The 24878-nt window shown below is 46.3% G+C and overlaps 1 protein-coding gene across 1 annotated transcript in view; it reads right to left on the bottom strand.

Annotated features, from left to right (window-relative positions):
• Mreg (melanoregulin) overlaps positions 1–24878 on the bottom strand; it is a 53639-nt gene that overhangs the window by 22860 nt on the left and 5901 nt on the right. Inside the window, exon 2 of the mRNA XM_021168932.3 lies at positions 9660–9819. Within this exon, the coding sequence (XP_021024591.1) occupies positions 9660–9819 (160 nt within the window). The remainder of the gene's footprint in view (positions 1–9659; positions 9820–24878) is intronic.

Below are 24878 nucleotides of genomic sequence, written 5' to 3' on the forward strand. Positions count from 1 at the left end.
AGGAATGTTTACAAGGACAGAGTGGGGGGGGGGCGCTACAATAAAGCTCTGGAGTAGGCGACTGGCTTCACTGCAAGCGACTGACATGACAGCAAGCGACTGACGTGACACTGCAAACACACATGTGACTGATGGCTTCATCACGCTTGAGCCAGTCCACTTTGGAGGAGTTCCACAGAGCCTGCTTCGGCCACTCCTAGACACACATCCTCCCTCATCCCCATCCAGTTTCCAGAGCACTCTAGTAAAGCAAAGCCAATCAGTTTAGAAAAGCATGGGGGGGGGGCACAATCATCACGGATTATGCTATAAGTACTAGGGAGAATTTTTTCTTTAAATAAAGCCCATGACGACAAGGTAACACATCTGAATTGTATCCGGGCAGTAAGGAAACTACAAGGCCAGAGGGATGTACGTCTCTATGGCACAGCAGCATCGGTGTACTCAGATGAGATAGCCACACCTATCCATCCAGCAAGCAGACAGCCTTTCTCAGATATACCCATAATCCTCATCTCTAGCCAGGCTGCATACCACCTACTAGGGCAGCCATTTGTGATGTACTAACTGTACTTTCACTGGGAAAGTGGCTGACGGGTAAAGTGCTTGCTGCACTCGCTGGAGGCCCTGAACCTGGATCCTCAGAACCACACACAGTTGGGCAGGGTCTATCAAGGAACCCGGTGATGACTGAACAGTGATACAGACAGAGGCTGGCCTCTGAGAGCCAGGGGTCCTCCATCTCTATCTACCTCCTCACTGCTGAGCTGGAAGGCAAATGCCACCACGGCCAGCTTTCAATATGGGAGCTGAGATCTGAACTCAGATCCTCAAGCACTTTACACACTGAGCCACCTGGCCAGTCCCCAGAATATTTGGCCAAATACCTGTACATTGTAGCCCAAATACATTGACATATAAAATTAACCTTAATATCAATCAATCAATCAATCAGCCAGGCAGTGGTCCTCAACAAGCTTGGCATGAGTCCTCAGTGTTTCGAATGTATACAGGGTCAACTGGTTGGTTGCTTTGCTTGCTTTTAAAATAAGACTTTTTTTTTTTTTTTTTTAAGATTTATTTATTATAAGTACACTGTAGCTGTCTTCAGACACTCCAGAAGAGGGCGCCAGATCTCGTTACAGATGGTTGTGAGCCACCATGTGGTTGCTGGGATTTGAACTCTGGACCTTCGGAAGAGCAGTCGGGTGCTCTTACCCACTGAGCCATCTCACCAGCCCTAAAATAAGACTTTTAAGACACATTTGTAGTTTTAGTTTCTTCTCAACTCCATCTGCCTTCTGTACCCGGAGGTGGACTCTTACTAGCAGATTGTCTTGAGCCCACCTGCCAACTAAGAAGAGCCTTCCTCACACACACTAACCCACAGAGGTCTGGCCCTCTGCTTCAGGGACAGGACACAGCGGCTATGGAGGAAGCCGGCCAGCTTCTGCCCAGCTGGTCCTGCCTACATCACAGAGCTGCTGGTGTTTGTAAGTACATTAACCACTTCCACAAACCTTCCCTCCTGCAGCTTCAGACAGAAGTCAATGAGGACAGAGCCTCAAAAACAGCCCTACAGCAATGGTGGCCCTCGCCTTCTAATCCCAGCGGGTTCGGCAGCCTAAAGCAGGAGGCTATCAAGCCTGAGACAAGCTTGAGAGATTTCCAGGCCAGCCTGGACAACGGAAAAATACAGACTCCTAAACAAAAAAATAAATAAAATAAAATAAAATAAAATAACAAAAGACAAAGGCTACTGAGATGGCCCAGCAGGTAAGAGTGCTCACTGGCAAATCTGACGACTTGAGTTTAGGCCCTGAGACTTACATACGCAAAGGCCTGAGACCCTTCTGGAGACTGACGGATAGATAGCCGCCAAAGACTAGGAACGTGCTAAATGTCACTACACAGAACATTCAACGTTGAAAATGAAATGCCCCGGGAGACTGTGTGCCTGCAAGCATAAGGCCCTGAGTTCCGTCTCCTGAACCAATGGAAGTAGAGGCAAGCATGGCCTGGCGAGCTGGCTCAGTAGTGAAGGTGCTTGCTGCCAAACCTGAGTTCGATCCCCAAACCCACTGCTGTCCCGTGACTTCCACAAGCGTTCTGTTTTAAGTGACATAAAACATCCAGGTGTAAGGGCGCATGCTCATGACATCAGCACTCAAGAAGCAGAGGAAGGAGGGGACTAACTCCTACAAATTTTCCTCCCCATATGCACATACAGCGCCCCCCCCCAAAAAAAAATAAAGAAAAGAATTTAAGCCAGGGGTGGGGGCAGATGTTTGTAATCCTTGCACTGAGTGGGGACAGGCAGATCCTAGGGCTTGTGAGCCACCAGTCTAGTCTACTTAGTTCCAGGTCAGTGAGAGATCATGTTTAAAAAACCAAGGTAGACATACCTGAAGGATACCACCTGGGGTTGTCTTTAGCTTCCACATGCATACTCAAACAAATTACATACACACAAACACATGTATATATTTCAAATGAGAGAATATAATTAAATGGTAAGTGTTGTTATGTGTATTTTACAGGGAGGGAGGGAGGGAGGGAGGGAGGGAGGGAGGGAGGGAGGGAGGAAGGAAGGAAGGAAGGAAAAGGTCAAGGTGGTCTATGTCTCAGCCTGTCCAGGTAAGTCTTGGTTTATATTTTTGGCTAGATATTAGCAAACACTCCTTTCCTCCTAGTTAGACTTGGGGACTGTGACTCAAACTTGAAAACAAACAGTACAGTCACTCTAAAGTTGAATAAGGTGTTGCCTAATTAGAGCATGGTGACAATACATCTCTCACCCTCCCAGCTGTGTGATTCCAAAGCCAGTGATCTTCCACATTAAGCATGCTACAGTGTGTCCAATGATGTCCCTGCCCTCTGCTATCATCTAATTGCCAGTTTACTGCATCAACTCTGCCAGTTAACATGGCTCGCACAGATGTGTAAAACAAAAAATGAAGGGTATGTTAATCCTGACATCCGGAAACAACTATACTTTTTAAAATATAGCAGATTGTGACCTGGTATGGCTCGGTGGACTGTACTATCCAGAATATGCCATAGTACCAGGGGCATGTCACCCCAATAGCCCACAATCACCTAAGAACTTACCACCCTAATTCCACTGTATAGGGTGTGTCCAAGTAAACACACAGACTCTACTGTCTACTTGACAGCATTAAGTCAAGATTTACACAGGCAATTTTGGCTTTAACCAAAAAGTAGCCCAGGTTTTCCCAAACTTACCGGAGGGACCAGAAGGGTGTTTCTAGTCGGACAGGTTTCTGGGTCACACAGCCCTGGGCAGGGACCGCAGTTATCCCTCCCATTTCCTCCAACCCTTTGAGATGATTCAGTTTCCTGAGCTTTCAGCTTTCCTGCTGAAAGTCCCCCTCCTCGAGCTTCCGGAGAACTCAATACTTGTCAGGACAGCATGCCACACGCACACTGCTCAGCACACAGCACAGTACTTCATAAATACGGCTACCCAGAAAACAGGGCGGGGCCCCTGGCACCTTGGCTCCTGTGCTTTCCGGATCCCTCACCAAGTCACCTAGATCCAAACAGTTGCTAGCAAAGTAAAATGCAGGACTGAGGCATTTGGGACCAAGGGCTTGGCTCAGACTTAGAGCAATTGGCTAGTGCCCTAGGTTGAACCCAACAAAAAAGCCAACAAAAAAGAATGCCTTCAGAGATTGATTATTTGAATCCCCCATAAAAAGCATTTGGAAGAACCCAGAATTATCTGGAGAACAGCTTAAACGTCCCCCTGTTGTTTTGTGCCTTCTGATGGTGTGACTTGCGGCCCTATCTCCAACACTAGGCAATGCCCTGCCGTGTGCAGGCAATCAGGTGTCCCTGAAAGGATGAGGTTTGCCCAACTCTGGAGACCTGCTGGGGCAAGTAACGCAGAGCCCGACTGGAAAACCCAAGTCTCCGGGCGCTCCAGGGATCCTCCACGAGCCTGGTCTGCGATCAGGTCAGCCCTTTCTTTCTCTGCAAATATCCCTATCAACTATACTCTGCTGTTTCTTTCTGGATCAAGGACATGATAGCCTGAACATAGGATCCAACACTAGAAATAACCCCTAAGGAAGGCCAGACACTATTTTAAACCTTACAGAAACTGTGTGCTATGCCTGCTAACAGGGTGCCAGAACCTAGTCCTCTTGCTATGATTATGATTTTGTCTTTAACATTTAAAAAAAAAAAAAAAGCCCTAATAATATTTAGCTAGCTGTTCCCCTGGGGTTTGGGCCGATGTGGTTTCTACAGGATTATCCCATGCACACAAGCATCTGGTAACCGTGTGGCACCTGTTGATGTGTAACTACTACCTGGGTGACAAGTTGGCAGGTTCCTAGCATGACAACTGCATACATTTTCAATCATGTGGTTACTCATCTGCCTAAAACGTAAGCACAGAATTCCTGTCATCCACTATGCCTTTAAAGGTATTAAGGAGAATGATCTGACATTTAACATGAATTCTCTTCATCAAAAGTGTCAAATCTGGTATCGAAAGATGGCCTAGTCGGCCATCAATGGAAAGAGAGGCCCATTGGACTTGCAAACTTTATATGCCCCAATATAGGGGAATGCCAGGGCCAAAAGAATGGGAATGGGTGGGTAGGGAAGTGGGGGGCGCTATGGGGGACTTTTGGGATAGCATTGGAAATGTAATTGAGGAAAATATGTAATAAAAAATATTAAAAAAAAACAAAAAACAAAAAACAAACATGCAGAAATATGTCCAAAGCAGGACAATAAAAACATGTAACCAAAAAAAAAAAAAAAAAAAAGTGTCAAATCTGAACTGGGGACATGGCACAGTGGCCAAACAGCTGCCTAGCAAGTTCAAGATCCTGGACTTATTCCCAGCCCTGCAGAATTAAGTACCCAGTCCTCAGAGAGCTGTTGGCGGGGCTTGGCAAACGGCGAGCAGCATCGGTCACCATGGAAAAACCATAAAGCTGAGACACACTTCTTGAAATGTGGCTGCCGGCCTCCCACCAAGCATGGCATTTCTTCCACTCGTGAAAATGCCTTTCCTCTGCTGGCTTCAACACGTCTCTGCTCGTGCTCTCTGAAACCCGATCTAAGTCTGAATTTAGGCACTGGTGGTGTCCGTTTCTCCCACGTATTACGTCTTGGGACTCTTAAAGCCCAGATTCAAATCCTGGCTTTAAACGTAACAGGTATGTGGCCTTGAGTAAGTTGCTTAAAATGGAAGCAATAACTGTGCTTACTTACTGAGTTGTTACCAGGGCATCCTAACATGAGCACAAACACACACACAAAAGAGGAGCCTAGCGCTAAGCACTGCTTTCAGTATTATGTTCAAGAAAATCAGTATCATTACTATGCTTTTACAAATGAATGAATCAGGTGCATCGATAGTAAATCACTAGCAATTATTAAGCTCCTTAGAACTAAGTAGTATATGAAGTAGAAGTAGTTTAATGAGCAAGAGCATACGGATTGTGATTTACTGACATGAGCACGAGACTATTCGCTACTTCTCTCAGTCAAACGTGAAGCGTTTCTCAGCATCATTCAAAGGATCATTTTTCACCGCTTGCAGGGCTGTCAGCACGTCGTTTCTCTTGCTCCGAGTCTGGTTTCCACTGGCGCTTGAGAGCTCGCATAAAGAAAAGCAAGCAAATTCTGTCTGTGAGATGCAAACGATGTTACTTTTCACACTTTTTGACACTTCAAGTTAAATCTGGAGCCTCTCCTTCATAGTGTGTGTCCTCTTCTGCGTCCTTTTCCATCTGGAGTAAAGTCCCCTCAGCAGGGGGGGTAAAGGAAGCCTCTGTACTTCTCCTCCAACAGCGCCAGATTTCATGCAGAGACTGTAGCTAGCGCGCACACATTTCTGAAATCATTTCCCACTATTCAGAGAATCCTAAGTCCCAATGTTCCCGAGTCTTTGGTGATGGCGTTACTCAAGGACAGTTTGGTTCCTTCAATACACTGCTTGAGCTTCCAAACAATGCATTCAGAATTGTCTAGCGCTCCTTGTATTAGGTGGATTGTCTAGTGCTCCTTGTATTAGGTGGAATTTCTTTCTTTCAAAACCCAAGTCCTGTTTTATTTTATTTATTTTTTTGTTTGTTTGGTTGGTTTGTCGAGACAGAGTTTCTCTGTATAGCTCTGGCTGTCCTGGAACTCACTTTGTAAACCAGGGTGGCCTCGAACTCAGATATCCGACTGCCTCTGCCTCCCAAGTGCTGGGATTAAAGGTGTGCGCCACCACGCCCGGCCCCAGGTCCTGTTTTATTAAATAAAACCTGTACCAATGTTATCCTCTACGAGCACAGTAATAAAGTATAGAATTTTTCAGACTTAAAATACCAGCATTCCAGCTTGCTAGCTTCATCTTCACAAAGAACAATGGTCAGTCCACTGTGCAATCATTCTGCACAAGTGATAACAGTAAGTACTAGTGGCTCCATTCCATATGTCCTTGTGCAGCAGTGATGTGCTAACATTTTTGCTTAGCCGGCAAGTTTTCTAATATGAGTTCCTTTAAAAATCTGGCTATTTCATATGAAAATGTAGATTTCTCAGTTTTACTTTAAAAAGCAAAAGTTCCAACATTTTAGGCCCCACACCCTCAGCATGGCAAGCAGCTGTCTGGATCTTAGCAACTGTGCCCATAAAGGCAGCATGGGTTCCGGATAGCATTCAGGATGCTGCGTGGGGACTTCTGGGGAACCACACCATTCACTAAAATTACAACCTATTCCCTGGTGAGATCTCAGACTGCAACCTCCATTCTACCTTGAAATGTTCTAGTTTCCACTTAAATTGTTTTATTTAATTTAGTTTTATATGTATGACTATTTTGCCTGCATGTATGTATGTGCACCATGCGGGTGCCCGGTGCCCATGGAGGCCAGAGGCAGACATCATAGCCCTTGAAACTACAGTTACAAATAGTTGTGAGCCACCATGTGTGTGCTGGAAGCAGAACCTGAGTCCTCTAGAAAAGAAGCCAAACACTGAGCCTTCTCTCTACACCCCCAGTTTCTATTTTGAATATATACGCTGACCCAGCAACTCCTGAGAAAAACAGGTAAGGTCCTACAAATCTCTCTAGACATCAACTGCAGTATAGCTTCTAATGGCCAAAAAAGGATTACCCTCAATAGCAATATGGACCACTGAATAAACCATAGTAAATTCATACAACAGAATACCAGACAGTCTCCAAACGCAATAAGGAGAGAAAAAAAAAAAAGTAAGCATACAGAAATGGAAATGTATCTACAACACACTAAGAAGGACAAAAAGCAAGGTGCAGAGGACAGTCCAATCTGTGAGAGATGAATAATTTATATGGCTTCATTTCATTTTTTTAAAGAAAATACAAGCTTTTTAAATTAGGCATATATTACTTTTATATTTTTTCAAAAAGGGAAGCCCTATGAACAGATATTTTAATTTTTTTTTTGTTTGTTTGTTTTTTTTTGGTTTTCAAGACAGGGTTTCTCTGTGTAGCCCTGGCTGTCCTGGAACTTACTTTGTAGACCAGGCTGGCCTCAAACTCAGAAATCCGCCTGCCTCTGCCTCCTGAGTGCTGGGATTAAAGGCGTGCGCCACCACGCCCAGCTTCAGATATTTTAAATCATTTCAGGTGTAATAACTATCAAATCTGGTTATTTGTCCTGGTAACTGTCTCTGAGAGTAAAGCTCAATACATTTCTTGAGCAAGACTAAACGAACAAACCCCTCTGGGTGGACATCCATACAGGGCTCACTTCAAAAGCTGCACTTGGGGAGAGTGTTCTGCCGCTCCTATGGCCTCCTGAATTGTCATTTCAAAAGCAGAGACACTCAGAAGACTGAGACAAGAACTCCCCCTAGGAGAGCTGCAGGATTCAGCTGCAAACACCCTCCAAGTGAAGTGGCTCCCAACCTTCCTAAGGCCGCGGCCCTCTAATACACTTCTTGATACTGTGGTGAACATCCAACCATAAAGTTATTTCATTGCTATTTCCTAACTGTAACTTTGCTACTGTTATACACTGTAATGTGAATATCTATTTTTTCTGATAATCTTAGGTGATTAACCCCCCCCCAAAAAAATGGGGTTTCAGCCCACAGGTTGAGAACCTCCACCCTAAGTGAGATGCTAAATACCAACAGAAAGCTCTGGGCCATCAGAACCAGAGAAATGCCATCTTTCCCCATTCCAACTCTAACCAAAGGCAATCAAATCACACCAGAAACAAAACACCAAAACATGCCAACTTCTAAAGTTACTCCTAAAAGCTGGGCAGGATGCTACAAAGGCACACGCACCAATGGTTCAGGTCCTGCTAACTTAGAACTCATGGAAATGCAACTGCCCTTCGCATTTCAATCTAAACTATCTAACCATGGTTTGTTAAACCATTGGGAAAATAAGAGATGAATGATGTAAGATATCAAGCCATCCTTCTCATTGCCATTCAAGAGCATTCATTACAGTCAACACGTAATGTGTGACTGTTAAGATAAAAGTTCAAAACGGGGCTGGAGAGATGGCTCAGCAGTTAAGAGCACTTCCAGGTCCTGAGTTCAATTCCCAGCAAACACATGGTGGCTCACAACCATCTGTAATGAGATCCAATGCCCTCTTCTGGTGTGTCTAAAGAGAGCAACCGTGTACCCACATACATGAAATAAATAAAAATAAATCTTTAAAAAAACGAAAACTTCAAAATGAGTCTTACCAGGCTATCAAGCAAGTCTATCAGGATTAACCCTAATTAACCAGCATTAATGCATACTGCTAAAATATGTCCTTCATTTCACATAACTCAGCCTCCTATAGGGAGCCTTCCACTCCTATAGGCTGAGTCCCTACCACCAAGCAGGATGAGGCAGAAAGACTTCTTGATCGTCCTGGACCACACCACCTGGCTGTATAGTCATGCTCCCGTCTTTCTTTCCAGCTGGTCTCCCTGCAATTACCATTTCTTTTTACCTAGCGTGTGTACATACACCAGGGGTTAACAGTAGGTCCTTAGATGCTTGCCACCTTGGCTCTGTGTATACGTATGTGTGTGAACATAGGTGCACACTCACATATATGCCATAGTGTGTGTGTGTGTGTGTGTGCGTGTGTGTAAGTCAGAGGACAACCTCCAGCATCAGTCCTTGCTTCTACCTTGTTTGAAACAAGGTCTTTCCTACTGTTCGTTGCTGTGTATTTCCAGGGCAGCAGGCTTGCGAGCTTCTGGCAATTCTGTCTCTGCTGTCATCTCCCAGCAGGGGCATGGATGGCAGATTCATGTGACTTCTACATGGGCTCTGCGGGTCCCAACCTAGGTCAACAGCCTTGCATAGCAAGCGCTTTACCACGGAGCCATCTCTCCAGCCTTCCACCTTATCTTTTGAGACAGGACCTCTCAATGAACCCGGAGTTCACGGATTCAGCTGAACTGGCTGACCCAGTGATCCTCCTGTGTCTCAGCCTCCTCAGCACTGAGATTACAGGCAAGTGCTGCCATGCCCAGCTTTTTTATGTGAGCTCTTGGGTATCAAGCTTGGGTTCTCACCCTTGCACAACAGACACTGTACTGACCGTCAACCCCGGCCCCAGCCCTATAATAGCCATTTCTGGGCATAGTAAGCTGTTCATAGTAAGGTGTCAGAAGGGGATTTACCTCTGAGTCTTTGGTCTGCTGATTACGAATGACTATCAGATTATACAAGATCCTGTCGTCATCCGCCTCTGTGTGGGACACGTCATGAGGCATGCTCCATAAATTCTTCTCATCATCCCTCTCCAGAGTCGCTCCAAAGGAGGAATATGGATTGTTACCACTGTGAGAGAAAGAAAGAAAGAAAGAAAGAAAGAAAGAAAGAAAGAAAGAAAGAGTAAGGATTTTGTTATATGTATATATTATATACCATATATGTTATATACTGTATATGTAAATCTTACAATATAAATAAAAACATGTAACTTATCTATAACAAAAAGGTCTAAGTTACTTTTAATAACTAAACATAAACACAACAAATAACAAACTTACTTACTTAATTAATTAATCACTTTAAAAATAGCCAAAAAGGGATGGATGGCAAGATGGGTGTCTAGCAACACACACACACACACAAACAAGCCTGGGTCTGGGAAAATGACTCAGTAGTTAGGAGCACTGGCTGCTCTTCCAGAGAACCCAGGGTTCAGGTCACATGGCAGCTCATAACCATCTGTAACTCCTGTTCCAGGGGATCTGATGCCCTTTTTGGCCTCTATGGCACCAGGCACACTTGTGGTGCATAGACATAAATCCAGGCAAAAGATAGATAGATAGATAGATAGATAAGAAAAATTATGATTTACTTATTTCTATTGTATGTTCATTGGTGTTTTGCCTGCAGGTATATCTGTGTGATGGCTTCAGATCCTCTGGAATGGGAATTACAGACAGTTGTGAACTGCCATGTGGATGCTTAGAATTGAATCCAGGTTATCTGGGAGACACAGCCCCAAGAAAACATTTAAACCCTAAGCAACAAATATATACACCCATATACTCTGAATGTTCAAGGACTAAGAATTTCAGTTGTAGACTGGGGTGATGGCTGAGTGGATTAAAGCATTTCCTGGCTGGAGAGATGGCTCAGCTGTTAGGAGCACTAGCTGCTCTTCCAGAGGAGCCAGATTCAATTCCAAGCATCCACATGGAGGGTCACAGCCATCTGTAACTCCAGTTCCAAGGTATCCAACACCCTCGTCTGGCTTCAAAGGGTACCAATCACACATGTGCGAGCAGGCAAAACACCCATGCACGTTTGTTTTTATTGGAGCCAGGTGTAGTGGTGTACATCTTTAATTCCACATTCAGGAGGCAGAGGCAAGTTGACCTTCATGTGTTTGAGGCTAGCCTGGTCTACCTAGCAAGTTCCAGGGCAGCCAAGGCTACATAGAAAAACAAAAACAAAACAACAACAACAATAACAACAAAAATCCCACTTGCTGCACAAGGGTGAGGACCAGAGTCCAAATCTCCAGAACCCAGGTGAAAGCTGGGTGTTTGGCAGCCCATCTGTAATTACAGCCTCAGATGATGCAGAAAGATCCCTTCAGCAAGCTGGATAGCAAGACTAGCCATGTGATATTGGCAACCTCTGTGTTTGACTGAGAGACTCTGCCTTATCAAAAAAGGTGGGACAGAAGGAGATGAGCTGCTGATATTAATGTTGGATCTCCACATGCATTTGTACCCACGTGCCTGCACTCCCACGTGCATGTATGCCCATATAGATATACATGCACGACAGACAGACAGACAGACAGACAGACAGAGAAAGGAAAGTTCAGTCTCTTTGTTCCATACTCTTGTTTCATGATTTTTTCTTCATAAAGTATACCCATGTTTGGCCTTGGGGAGGCTGGTGATGAAGCATCGCACACAGGACATGCCTGTACATAGCCCTAGTTAACTTCTGAAGGACAGGACAGTCAGCCACACTGGAGCTGCTCACTTCATGTAATAACATGTATGAAGGGTGACTACACCTTAATCACGGGACTCAGTAAAACTGTGGGCATATGGACGTGACTCCTGTCTCCCATCCTCAGTAAAACCAGTAAGAGCTTGCTACTGGGTGATCACATGGCTAATAATTAAAAACTATGATAAGTGCTGTAAAGGGAGCAGGGGGAGAGCACATCTAGGATGCTGGCAGCAGATGCTGGCAGCAGATCCTGGCAGCAGTAGACACTGGGCAGGCAAATGGAGAAACCACACTAGAACTGTACAGAGGCAGGTAACAACAGAGCTGCCAGCAAGGGAGGTGCGGGAGGAAACTCGGTGGGCACACTGGAAGAAGTGAGAGAAGCTGGGGAGGAAGCTCAGGGCTAGAGACACGCACATTCATGCACCTAACCTTTTCCTAGGTTAGTACGGGCTTGACTCCTGAGGGAAGGCAGGACAGTGATGAACAGCATTAGCATCTTAAAACCCAGGTAAAGTATGGGGAATGCTTGAGCATTCCAGAGATTTTTTTTTTAACTATGTAGTTGAGGATCTATAGGCATGGGCACAGCAAGCTTGGGCCATCCTGTGCTACACAGAGATACCCCATGTATAAGAAATTTTAAAAAAGAGGAAGGGGAAGTCGAAACGAAGATGTAATTGGGTGTGGGAGGCCCTGGTTTGATCCTTAGCACCAGAATAAGTGCACACATCCAAATGTAAGCAATTCAGATAACTCGAGTGAGAAACAAGAGATGTCAGGATCTGAATGGCAGTGTGAAGCTGATGAAGGCTGTCCCATCCATGGCTCCGTATGGCAGAATTAGGGTGATAGAGTTGAACTAGGAGGGAGACGGCTGCAAGGGGAGTCAGAGTCCCTCTGAGCTATGACTGACTTACCAGGATACCATTCCAGGCCACTCCAGGATACCATTCTGCCATTCAGAATGGAAGTGATGCCATTCTGAGGCAGAACTAGAATGCCCAATGGCCACGGGAACGCAAACACATGTAGTGTGTGTAAAATGAGAGCATGGCAAACAAAACATGCAGAAGACATCCAGAAGAACAGACGGCCGAGGGGAAGGAGGGATTGAGGGTAAATGGCAGGTAGGTTGAAGGCAACCATCAAGAGGTCCACAAACATGACACTCCCGGAAGCTGGCATCAAGGAAATCTCACAACAGGAAGCAAGAGCCAGTCACCAGACTGGGAACCAGGAGAGATGCCCTGGGGCGAGAGTGAGCAGGTGCAGACCAGGCTGTCAATCCAGTCCTCAGCAATGGCAGTGACAGCCAGGGCCCACACAAGAAAGCCAGGGCAAAAGGTGAGGAGGATATTGGAGCCAAGGCCAATCAGAGGCCAGCTACCTGAGCCAGCATAGGACCTAGATGCTGAGTACTGAACAGTCCTGGTAAGACCCCTAGCTACATCCTTCAATCCCAACGTTTGGGAGACAGAGGCAGGTGAGGCTCCTTGAGTTCAAGGCCAGCCTGGTCTACAGAGTGAGTTCCAGGACAGCCAGGACTACACAGAGAAACCCTGTGTCAAAACAAACAAAGAGAAGGAAGGGGAAGGGGCTGAGATTAAAGCTGCCTTGGTGCTCTGTGCAAAAAGACTTCAATGAGCATGCTGAACTCAATCATTCATGCAAACCTACACTGGTAGTTATTTATCAAAATCACAGACTTTGATACATACCTGAGTAGTTTGTGCATGTGCCCTTACAATATCGGAAGGTAAGAACAATTTACAGCACAGAATGACGAGAGCAGAGAGGAAGAAGTAATCGACTGCATGAAAAGAGAAGGAAATTTGGGCGCTCTTATGGAGACAACATCAGCCTTTCACCCAAAGGAGGAGCGGAGGAGCGAGGAGCGAGGGCCAAGAATCCCATTGAGAAAAACAGCTCAAGAAAGGGCATCAGCACTGGGAGGCCCCAGGCACCCACAGGCTGGGGAATTCAAGCTCTTGCACCCACACTACAGTGAGACAGTGAAGGCGCAGGGTGATTTGATGTCAGGCTGAGGACAGTGCTAGCCCAGGCTTCTGTCCCATGAGCTGTGACAGGTCAGATCAAAGGGTGGTAGAGCAATAACTCTCAAGGAGGAATAAGGAAATTGCATAGTTGGGGGCAGTGTCACAATCAACTGTCACATGAGGAGGACTGTGTGCCTTAGTCACAATTCTACTGCTGTGAAGAGACACCATGACAAAGGCAACTCTTACAAAAGAAAGCATTTAATTGGGGGCTTGTTCACAGCTTCAGGGGCTTCGACCATCATCAGCATGGTGGTGAGGAGCATGGCGGCTGAGCCGGGTCCCTTTTGCCTACTAGCTCTTACAGCCTGGAAGCCATGGCACCTTAGACTCCACACTTGCATCAAGTGTTCTTCCATTCCACCCCTCCTGTTATACAGCCGCCTGGGCAGGAAGGGTGAAGGTCACTATCCCACTTGATAGCTAAGAACTAAACGTCTCTGAGGAAAGGCTGACAATCTTCCCAGGTGAGGGTCTTGTCTGGGAGTCACTGAGCAACCATGTCACAACAGGAGTTGAGAGACCGGTTTTGCTCATTAGCGCTGACCCTTCTCTTGGATGCCCCATGGGCAGCCAAGAGCGGGATAAAGCTCGGTGTGCCCATCTTCTGTTATCCTTTGTCTCCTTTGTCTTAAAACTTCAGATCGGATTCTTGTTCTAGTCTGCACAGGGGCATGTTAATCATTTAAGGGGTGTCTGTTGAAAAACTGGCAATACAAAGTTGATTAGCACTGAATTTACCTAACCTATCTCATCCCTCAAGACCAAAAGCATGAGGATAAGATAAGTAAGGTGCTTTCCAGACTGGAGCAACATCCAGCTGTCAGCTTTTACAATATCCTGCTCTGGATCCCTGGACGCCAGCCTAGACATTTCTAATATTCTCTCGACTTATAGTCACATGGGTTCCAGGCACACAGAAGCCTCACTCACAGACAGACTGCCTCACGGTGAGCTCATCCCCTAAGTGGGATCAATTACTCAATGGCAGTAACTGGATGCCCCTAGCCTTAAGGCAAGGCAATCATCTCTTAGGGACTGAATTGCTCTCTCCTGCCCCACCCCTTCACACACACACACACACACACACACACACACACACATGCAGTCACTTCATCAAATGATAGATGCCAGCTTACTTAATCTGTAAGCTAGAGAGATGCATAATTAGGAAGGTTAAAAACGTAACATATAAGCCAGGCAGTGGTGGCACATGCCTTTGATGCTAGCACTCCAGAGGCAGAGGCAGGAGGGTCTACAGAGTTCTCATTAAGGCTACGGTTTTGAAGTTAGCCCATGGAGAGGCTCAAGCTCTGCCTAGTCACTGAAACTCAGGAGACAATAGAAAGGAGGAAAAGACCCACCGGGGGCTGCCCTGAGTGAACCTCTCCAGGGTTACGCCCTCCTTCATCAGATGCCCCCATCTGAGCCCACCCGTCTCTGGACAGCCACATCCACCTCACCCCACCCCACCCCGACATCTCCCCACCAGGACCCAAGTGGCCATGTTCTACAGGACTACTAAGTCTTCTTTAGAATCAGAGGGAAGGTGGACTCCTGCCACGAAGTAACTGATTATTCTAGTAATGATTTCCAAAAGGGCAGTCAAGGGGCTGGAAGAATAGCTCAGTGTGGAAACTGGCTGCCTTTGCAGCACGGGTATGTATGGTAAGGTAAGGCTGTAATCCCAGCCCAGCCTACTGGTGAGTTCTGAGTTGGCGAGGGAACCCTGTCCCAAAAGGAAGATGGACAGCTCCTGAAGAATGACACCAAGGCCGTTCTTTGGTCTCCAAATGCACCCACACAAGTGCATGTGTGCGCACACACACACACAGACACACTTCAGAGAGAGCCATGGCTGCGAGCTCTTTAGACAGGTCTTGTCTGGCCAGCTCCTGAGTCCTCAGTGTTGATCACCACAGGCTCCGGGATGACTCCAGCAACTCTGTCAATTTACCGGGATGACTCCAGCAACTCTGTCAATTTACCTCACTCTGAAAGCAGCCAGGAGAGGCCAGACTAAAACGAATAAAGCAAATCACCTGAGGAAACGCAGCTCTGGAACCTTTGTGAGGCCCAGCCCATGAAGTGCGCAGGGCAGGCGTGTGAACTGAACTGTGTGTGTGTTGGGCGGGGGGGAACCCTAAGAGTCTTGGGAGGACACATGAAGGAAGGGGACTTCCAGACAGCCAGCAGCTTCCCCCTCTCTCTTCCTCCCTCCTATAAACCAAGTCTGAAAGGTTCTGAAGAAAGTGAGAGCGGCCGCTTCGCCCCTGGCCACCATCTGCTGATAATAAATATTTAATGAACCTCGGACATTTGAGAAGCTGCTCAGATGTTACACCCCGTGCAGAAGCCACTCTCACTCCCAAAGGGGAGAGGTCTTGCATTTCATCCTCACCTCACCTCAGGGCATGAGACCCAAACTGCCCTGGAGTCTTCTTTCAACAGTGTAGGTAAAAGTCTGCCTGGGCACATGGTTGCCAAGTGCCTGTCAGCATGAAAGCCATTTACAGGGAAAGCCTGGGGATTCCTCACTATGCCAAGGACCCTGTGTAAAAAGATTTTGAAAAGAGCTACAAGATACCACAGGTACGGGATGGCTGCTGGCCAGAAGTTCCAATGACCTCACTGCTCTGATCCTGGGCCTTGGGTCAACAATGGCTGATCTAAGACTGAAGCTATGACCAGGGAAGGGAACAAAGCCGGAGTCTAGAAAGGCAGGCCTCGAGAAGCTGTGTGATCTCCCTGCTCTGTCCAAGGCCTCCTTGTCCAACTAGGGCCTGGCCAGTCCCTTACAGTGGCCCTTCTCTGTGATGGAGCCAGGGACTCAAAGAGCTCTTCCCTCGCTGTCTCTCCTGTCCTCCCTCCCACTCCCTTTTGTGCTCTCTTCCTCCAGTCCCTTCCCTCTTCATTCTTCCGTCCTTCCTTCACTTCTAAGGCAGTCTAGCCTTTCATCTTCTTTTATAAAACCCTACTTGACCCAGCGTTTAAACATCTGCTACCCAAGCCAGGCATAGTGGCATATACCTTTAATCCTAGCACCAGGAGGCAGAGGTGGGCAGATCTTTTTGAGTTCAAGGTCAGCCTAGTCTACAGAGTGAGTTCCAAAATGTCCACACCTATGTATTGAAAGCCTGTCTCAGCCGGGCGTGGTGGCGCGCGCCTTTAATCCCAGCACTCGGGAGGCAGAGGCAGGCGGATTTCTGAGTTCGAGGCCAGCCTGGTCTACAAAGTGAGTTCCAGGACAGCCAAGGCTACACAGAGAAACCCTGTCTCGAAAAACCAAAGAAAAACAACAACAACAACAAAAAAAAAAAACCGAAAGCCTGTCTCTAAAACGAATAAACAAACATGTTGCCTCAAGTTTAAAACTTGTTCATTTAAATGCTGTGGGGATTTTCTGGGCCCTGGCTCACCTTCACACAAGACTAGATGTGATATCCCTGGAAATGAAGGATGAGGACCCAAGGCTGAGAAGCTGCAGAGCCAGCAGGGTAGCACTGTGTCCATTCCCTCCAGCTGAGGAGACACTGGAAGGGCTCAGGAGGCTGAGGCTCCATCCGCCCCCTCCCCTCTGCTTGCCTGGACTCCTGCCTTCCTCATCCAGCCTCCCGCCTTTAAAGTCGATCCACATTAGGACAATCCCTAAATCAGCACCTGATTTAGCATCTCTCCCAGTGTTAGCCTCCCTCTCTCCAGTGAGATGTTTAACAGACAGCACTACCTCTACAGGATACAAACACGGACCTTGCTGCCAGTGGCCTCCCCACTCCCACTCCATCTTCTCACGTTGCTCAGATCAAGGCCACAAAGCTACCCTGAATCCCTCAACCCCTATTTCCAGTGTATCAGAAAATCCCACCGCTTCTGTGTTCAAAAGAATACCCGCCGCCCTACACCCCGAGCCGTGGCTGCTTAGGTCTGCCATAAGAATCCCTGTGGAGTTTGGTTTTTTCCAGTCGATTAGTTTTTCTTTTATAAGCTTATGTGTATGAGTGTTTTACCTGTATGTATTAAAGTGCACCACACATGTGTCTGCTGCCAAGAAAACCCAGAAGAGGGCATCAGATCCCCTGAAAGTGGAATTACAGACAGTTGTGAGCCACTGGGTGGGTGCTGAGAATCAAACCCAGTTCCAGCAAGGGCTGTTAACAGCTGAGCCCTCTTTCCAAGCTGGTTTTTCTGCTCTTAATCCAAAAGCTAACAGAATTGATTCTCCCAAAATGTCAGTGAGGCCATGTCATCCCCCTGCCTTGGCTGATCTATCTGCCCGCCCCGATTCCTTCAGACACTTGCTGCCTCTCCCCACTCTACCCTTCTACACATCAGCTGCTCTTGAAGCCGGCTCTGAACAATTTCTTGTGATCACACCTCCCCCTTCGGCTCTACCCTTCCTCTTTCTGCATACCTATAATTCCCAATTTACTTATTATAGTCACTGCCTGTTGTGTCCTTTGCTGACCATCATTAGAAGACATACGAACTCCAGGTCCCAGCCACAGGTGCTTGCTCAGTGGTTTATGACCAGTGTTTATTTAACACAGTACCTGACACACAATAGGTACTTAATAAATATTTGCTCAATTACTGAACATTTGTTTCCCAAATCCTCAGGGCTCCAAACAGAGTTGAGGCTGTCACTGGGCTCCAAGAAAACTGTTCACATTGTTCAGCTGGTTAAACTAACGAAAATCAGGCTGAGAGTCTTGTGGGAGGACCAGATGATAGGCACATGTGTTTCTGTCAGATGACAGCCAGGACTATGAAGAAATACACAGAGAGGCTCAGAGAGAGGGGTGGAGTAGGGTTAGACAGAGCAGTCAGGGGAAGAACTCTGATAAAATGACTGGGTGGAGATCTGAATAAAGTGAGAGCTATCCATGCAGGAAGCCAGAGAAAGAATATTCTAGGCAGAGAGAGTAAGATTCACAGAGGCTCTTGCTTAACATAGCTACAGGACCAGGAGAGGCCCACAGGAGAGGAGATGGATAATTCTGTGGTCTGTGCTGACCTTAGAAACATGCTTAATAGCATTAAACTGGGAACTACTCTCAAATCCATTAGTAGAAAGAGTGAGTGTACTAGAATACAGACTGTGCAGCAGGAAGAACCATGAAGCAAGCTCACCGCAATAGATGAGCAAAGTGAGGTGTGTGGGGACACATAAGGTTTGACTCCATGGGTGTGAGGTTTAAAGGCAAAGCCAGGCTGAGTCTATAAGGTGCATAGAGAGGTGATAAAGCTGAAAAGAAATACAAGGAAATGACTCTGACGAAAGTCTAGATATGATGGGGAGAGGATATGTGACACCTATCTCTTATCTTGAGCGGTGGCTACAGTTCTGAATGTCTTTGGTCTGTAATGTCATTTAAACACACACGTTATGGTTTTTAGAAAACTAAAATGAGCAGGGCAGAGTGGCACATGCATTTAAACCCAGCACTCAGTGGGCAGAGGTAGATGGACTTCTGTGAGATCGAGACCAATGTGATCTATGTGGTGAGTTCCAGGACAGCCAGGGCTACTTAGAGAGATTCTGTCTCAAAGAAAGAAAGAAAGAAAGAAAGAAAGAAAGAAAGAAAGAAAGAAAGAAAGAAAGAAAGAAAGAAAGAAAGAAAGAAAAGAGAAACTCAAGATACCTTCCAAACATTGAAAAAGGTATAGTCTTTAGGTACAATGTCTCATCAAAATTATTTTCTCAAAGGAAAGAAAGAATAGGATGTACAATATGTAACTATAAAAGGAATAGAATGTATAGTATATAACTATGACAGTTCAAATATTAGCCCAGCTAAAAATTCTCACATATCTAACAGCATAAACTATTTTAAGCAGAGTTTCTTTACACAAGGGTGAAGTGATATAGTCACTTCAAGACTTTTAGAAAGTTCTAGGAAACCTAGAGCAGACCATATGATGTACAAGAGGAAAAAAGTCACCTTTTAGGGACTGTCCAGTGTCACATGGCTAACTGCAAGAAATGTCACCTTCTAGGGACCTTCCAGGGTCACATGACTAACTGAAAGAAATGTCACCTTCTAGGGACCTTCCAGGGTCACATGACCAACTGATACAAGTCACAAAAGGAGAACAGGGATGCTGCTGTGAGTTACCAGGGAAGAAAACCTTTTAAAATCATCCTTGTTGAGAGCTGGAGAGACGGCTCAGTAGTTAAAACCACTGACTGCTGTCCAAAGGACCAGGTTCAAGTCCTCTCACCCATGTGGTGGCTTAGAACCACCTACAACTCCAGCTCCAGAAGATGTGATGTTCCCACCACCCCCCACCGGCCCTCCTGGGCATCAAGCAAGCACAGGATACACAGACATGCGTGCAGACAAAACACCCACACACTAACATGGTGGTGGTAATATGCCTCTAATTCCAGCACTTAGGAGGCTGGAGGATCCCTGTGAGTTTTGGATAAGCCCAGGCTACACAGAAAGTCCCAAGCCAGCCAGAGCTATATTTTAAGAGTATCTCAATAACAAAGAAAACTATCTTGTAAGCAGTGAATAGCTGATCTCTGAGTCCCTGTTCCAGGAGCAGCCCCTATTTTCCAGCTCTGCTCTAGGTCTCGAGAAGGTATATGTGCCAGCCCTAGATCCGGATTCGTGAGATCCTGCGTGTCTCCGCTGACTCCTGTGACTCACTTTCTGGCTAGGGCTGTGGCAGGCCACAGCCTGCATACACTGCAGAGATCAGGGGTGAGATGAGTTAACCCTTTGCAATCTGCTGAGACCTGGATCTACAAAACCAACAGTGTGCTTGCTGCAAAGAGAGTTGGGTCTCGACTACAGGCTGAGAGCTCTCAGCAACATTGACACATCTGCCAGCTTTCTGTAAGCCCTTCTAAGGGTGAATGTGATTTGGTCAACTCAGAGATCATGTGAGTCCAGACTGTAAAAAGAAAAACTCCCACATGTAAGAAGTGATACACTTCTAAGTATGGGATGACCCCTTCAAATGCCATGAGCCTCCGTCAGCCCCGTCCTTCCTCCACACTGAGAGGTCATCTCTGACCTCAGTACAGGGAAAGCAGCTCGGGGATTCTGGACCCCTGGCTACCACAACTCAAGGAAAGTCTCACACTCAAAACACAGTGTGTAGCACGCAGTATACAGGCAGCTGGGGACGAGCCCCACATACACGGCATCCAAGAAGGGCTCCACTCTCACAATGACAACAAAATGTAACAGGCCTATGCACGCCTTCCACGAGTTACTGAAGCTCTCTGTGCCTCAGCTTCTCAAGTGTCAAGCAGAGCTATTAGTACATTGACCCTCATTATCCACAGAACCCACATCTGCAGGACTTGCCGCTCACTAAAATGTACCAACCCTAAAGTCGATACTAAAACCGGTAGTTCTAAGGTCATATGTAGGCAGGCACAGAGCAACAATCCCAATTGAGACTGGACAGGCAGCCCCTGCTTCTCTCACATGCTGGCGATGAGTGCCTCTTTCCCCCCCCCCCTTTGGTTTTTTGAGACAGGGTTTCTCTGTGTAGCCCTGGCTGTCCTAGAACTCACTCTGTAGACCAGGCTGGCCTCGAACTCAGAAATCCACCTGCCTCTGCCTCCCAAGTGCTAGGATTAAAGGCGTGTGCCACCACTGCCCGGCTGAGTGCCCTTTTTTAAATATCCATAACTCAATCAACTCATGTGAGTCTACCCTGTAAAATGAAAAACATTTTATTGTGATATATTTTATATTTCTTTTTCACTTTTCACTGTTGGCCTGCTGCTTACGATGCTCCCAAGGGTGACTGGTACTGAAATGTGAAAATCCATGTGTGTGGGATAGGGAGGTGGCTCCATTGTTACAGTCCTTCACAGAATCTGACTAATGCCTCCTCATGGGTGAGGGCAATAGCCAACTAACACATACAAAGCCTGGTTCACGGTGCCTACTACACCAGAAGCAAGAAGGATCAGGGCAAGCTCAGGGAAGATGAACTGCCGGCGCGATGCTTCCTCCTCGACTCTCATCCTGAAGTAGGCCGGCTCAAACTATGTCGGGTCTACACGGCCGGGGGGACATTCGGAAACATTCCATTCCTTCCTAAAACACCCTCTCTGTGGACACAAGATAATTATCTAGAGCAAAGTGGGGTCTCATTTATTTTCCATAACTGGTATCCAGGCACCTCAGAAAAACCGAAGGGCTCCTCTGTCCCTTGCCCACCAGTGTGAGCATCCTGAAGCTGCAGGTGGGTGCCTGAAACAAGCAGGGAGCGCGATATCTGGAAGCTCCCGTGTCCACTCAAGTGGCTTAGGAGAGAATCATCCACAGTTAGCAATTTAAGCCAGGCCTGAGGTCAAAGCTACTCAGGACGCTTGAGGCTGGAGGACCACAAGGTAACGGCCTGCCTGGACTACAGAAGAACCAGAGCGAGCCTGGTGGTTCTTTCTGCTTCTCCTGTCTCTGAATACCCACACAGTGATGGTGGTGCTTCTCAGTTACTAACAGGTAATAAAGATGGAATAAGAACGCCATTTCCCTGAGAGGGTCCCAAGCAATGCACACAAGGGATGGCGTTATGTGGCATTAACTGAACATTCTATCTTGGCCTCTTCCAAGGCCTCTGGTAATGTGTCAAGAGGCTGTACAATATCAGAGGACTTGGCTGGCGCTCTCTCTCTCTCTCTCTCTCTCTCTCTCTCTCTCTCTCTCTCTCTCTCTCTCGCCTAACAGTGTCTGCAGCTAAAGCCCTGGGCTACAACTCATACTCAGGTGGAGTTTTACATAGCAAGGGCATGCTTTATAAAGGATAGAGAAAAATCATGTTACAAATGTGAAATCAAAACACAATGCTTTGGATGGCCAAGGCTGTATGTAGCTCACTGGTAAGAGTGCTTACCTGGCATACACAAAGCTCTAGGTGTGATCAGAGCCCCAACACAAAGCAAATACCTTGGCTCACTCATTTTTCCAAAATATTCTGTAGTGAGTTCAAGTGTCCCCACAAAAGGTGGATCCGAGTGCTAATCCCATGTACCTGCCAGTGAACCATTACTTAGCAACACAGGTTTTAAAGATGTTATTAATTAAAGGATCTTGAGATGAGATCGTCCTGGATCTTAGGGATGTCACTAAACTCAATCATCTGGTCTTCATAAAAGAAAGAAGTTTAAGGCTGAGAGCAAAGAAACATGGAAGACAGAGGAAGAGGTTAAACTGTCCTGCTACTAGCCAGGAGACACCAGGGAACCCCAAAGCTGGAATCGGCAAGAAATAACTTGCTCTAGGAATCTCTTGGGGCTGGGGTTACATCCCAAAGATTGAGAACCACTGTCCTAGCCTCCCAAGCAACTGTGGCCCCAACAACGCCTGGATTTCAAACTTATAGACACAAAGAACCATGAAGGAACACATTTCTGTGGCCGTAAGCCACCACTTTGGTATTGTGACAGCCTTGATCCATACCTCACATGTTTCTTATAATTAATAACTTAAAATGTTGACCCAACCAACATGAAGGCATTCAGTACTTGAGAGATGATGGGTGGCCAATGATTTAGCCATCTCAGAGCAAGCCATCTGCATTGTGGCTCTTTCCTCAATGCAATGGTTTGTGGATGCTAATCCAATCACTTCTTACCCTGTTTTGGGAATGTGGTCAGTGTGGGAACAATGGCACTCAGAACTTAAACCTTACATGGATGGTTGATATGGTCATGTTACTGTGATTAGTACTTATAAGACTTCCATCCCACGGGCAGTGAACAGTGAGGATATGATCCCAAGAAACCTGTGCTTTCTTTCAGACTATAAACTGTGCTAAGATCTGGCCGAGTCCTTCCTCCAGGCTTTGTTCTTAAACTGTCTTGTGTTAGCAATGTCTACTTCAGGGGCTGGGGCCGTAGGAGAGCACTTGGCTCGTATGTACAAGGCATTGAGTTCCAACCTCAGCCCTGGAGGAGAAAAGAAAGAGAAAAAAAGAAAAGGAGAGGGGGAAGGAGGAAGGGAGAGAAAGAAGGAGGGGGAAGAAAGGAAGGAACAAAGGGAAGGAGGGAGGACATATTCCCACACCTCCACAGCTAACAGGACGCTCCAGTTCTGGGATTGCAGGCACACACTATCATGCCTGACTTTTGTTTCCACGGGTGCTGTTCTCATCAAACCTCATGCCTGCAAGGCACGCCCTTTAACAGCTGAGCCACCACTCCTGGCCCCCTACAGACAGGTTTTGAACCAGACAGACAAGGAGTCACATCTTCTTTCTTACTCAGGTAGGGTCTGGTATATCCGAGCCTGACCTTGAACTCACTATGTAACCGAGGTCAGCCTTGAATCTGGGGTGTGTGTGTGTGTGTGTTCGAGCCACTGTGTCATCCTGGCTGACCTGGAACTCTCTATGTAGATCAGGTGGGCCTCAGATCCACAGAGATCCACCCACCTCTGGTATGGAATGCTGGGATTAAAAGCATGTGTCACCACATCTCAAAGACCTTGAACGTCCATCCCATCCTTCTGCCTCCGCATCTCTGAAGCATCATACCTACAGCTATGCGTCATCACAATGTTTTGTTTTGTTTTCCTTTAAGATCTATTTATTTTGCTTTACATGCCTAGGTGTTTTGCCTGCGTGTATGGCTGTGCACCATGTACATGCCTGGTTCCCTTGGAGTCTAGATGATAGCATCAGATCAGTGAACCACCGTGGGGGTGGCAGGAATGAAACCTGTGTCCTCCTAGAACAGCCATTCTCTTAACTGCTGAGCCATCTCTCCAGCCCCACAACTGGTTCTCACATACATTCTCTTATTAGTTATTCAATGCATTCTTTAATTTCTCAGTGAACAGGAATCCTTACTTATGACTAGATAACGTCTATCTCTCTTGGTCACGTGACAATTAAATAAAAATATATGCAAATAAACATCACTTATGCAAGAGCCTGAATGCAATATGTACTTTGCACATAAGGTTTAAGAATTCTAAAAACTGATCTCATTTAGATCTAGGTCAGGCAAACACAAGGGTGACAGGTACAGGGGTGTTATCATTCTTTAAGGTACATGTCAGAATTGTTGATGTCTGTTTTACTACTCATCATAATTTTTTTAAATAATTTTAAAGCCAGGCAAGTGGTGGTGCCCCCCTTTAATCCCAGCATTTGGGAGGCAGGTGGATCTCTGTGAGTTTGAGGGCAGAGTGAGTTCCAGCACAGCCAAGGCTACACAGAGAAACCCTGTCTCAAAAAACAAACAAATAAATAAAGATAATATTAAAAATTTAACAGATAGCAAGCAATTCATAAATGAACAAATATAACTAATAGCCAAAGCTACACAGAGAAACCCTGTCTCAAAAAACAAACAAATAGATAAAGATAATATTAAAAATT

This window comes from Mus caroli, unplaced genomic scaffold (genome assembly GCF_978045245.1).
Source record: "Mus caroli unplaced genomic scaffold, Mus_caroli_1 scaffold_1, whole genome shotgun sequence".
In the NCBI taxonomy this organism is placed as follows: Eukaryota; Metazoa; Chordata; class Mammalia; order Rodentia; family Muridae; genus Mus; species Mus caroli.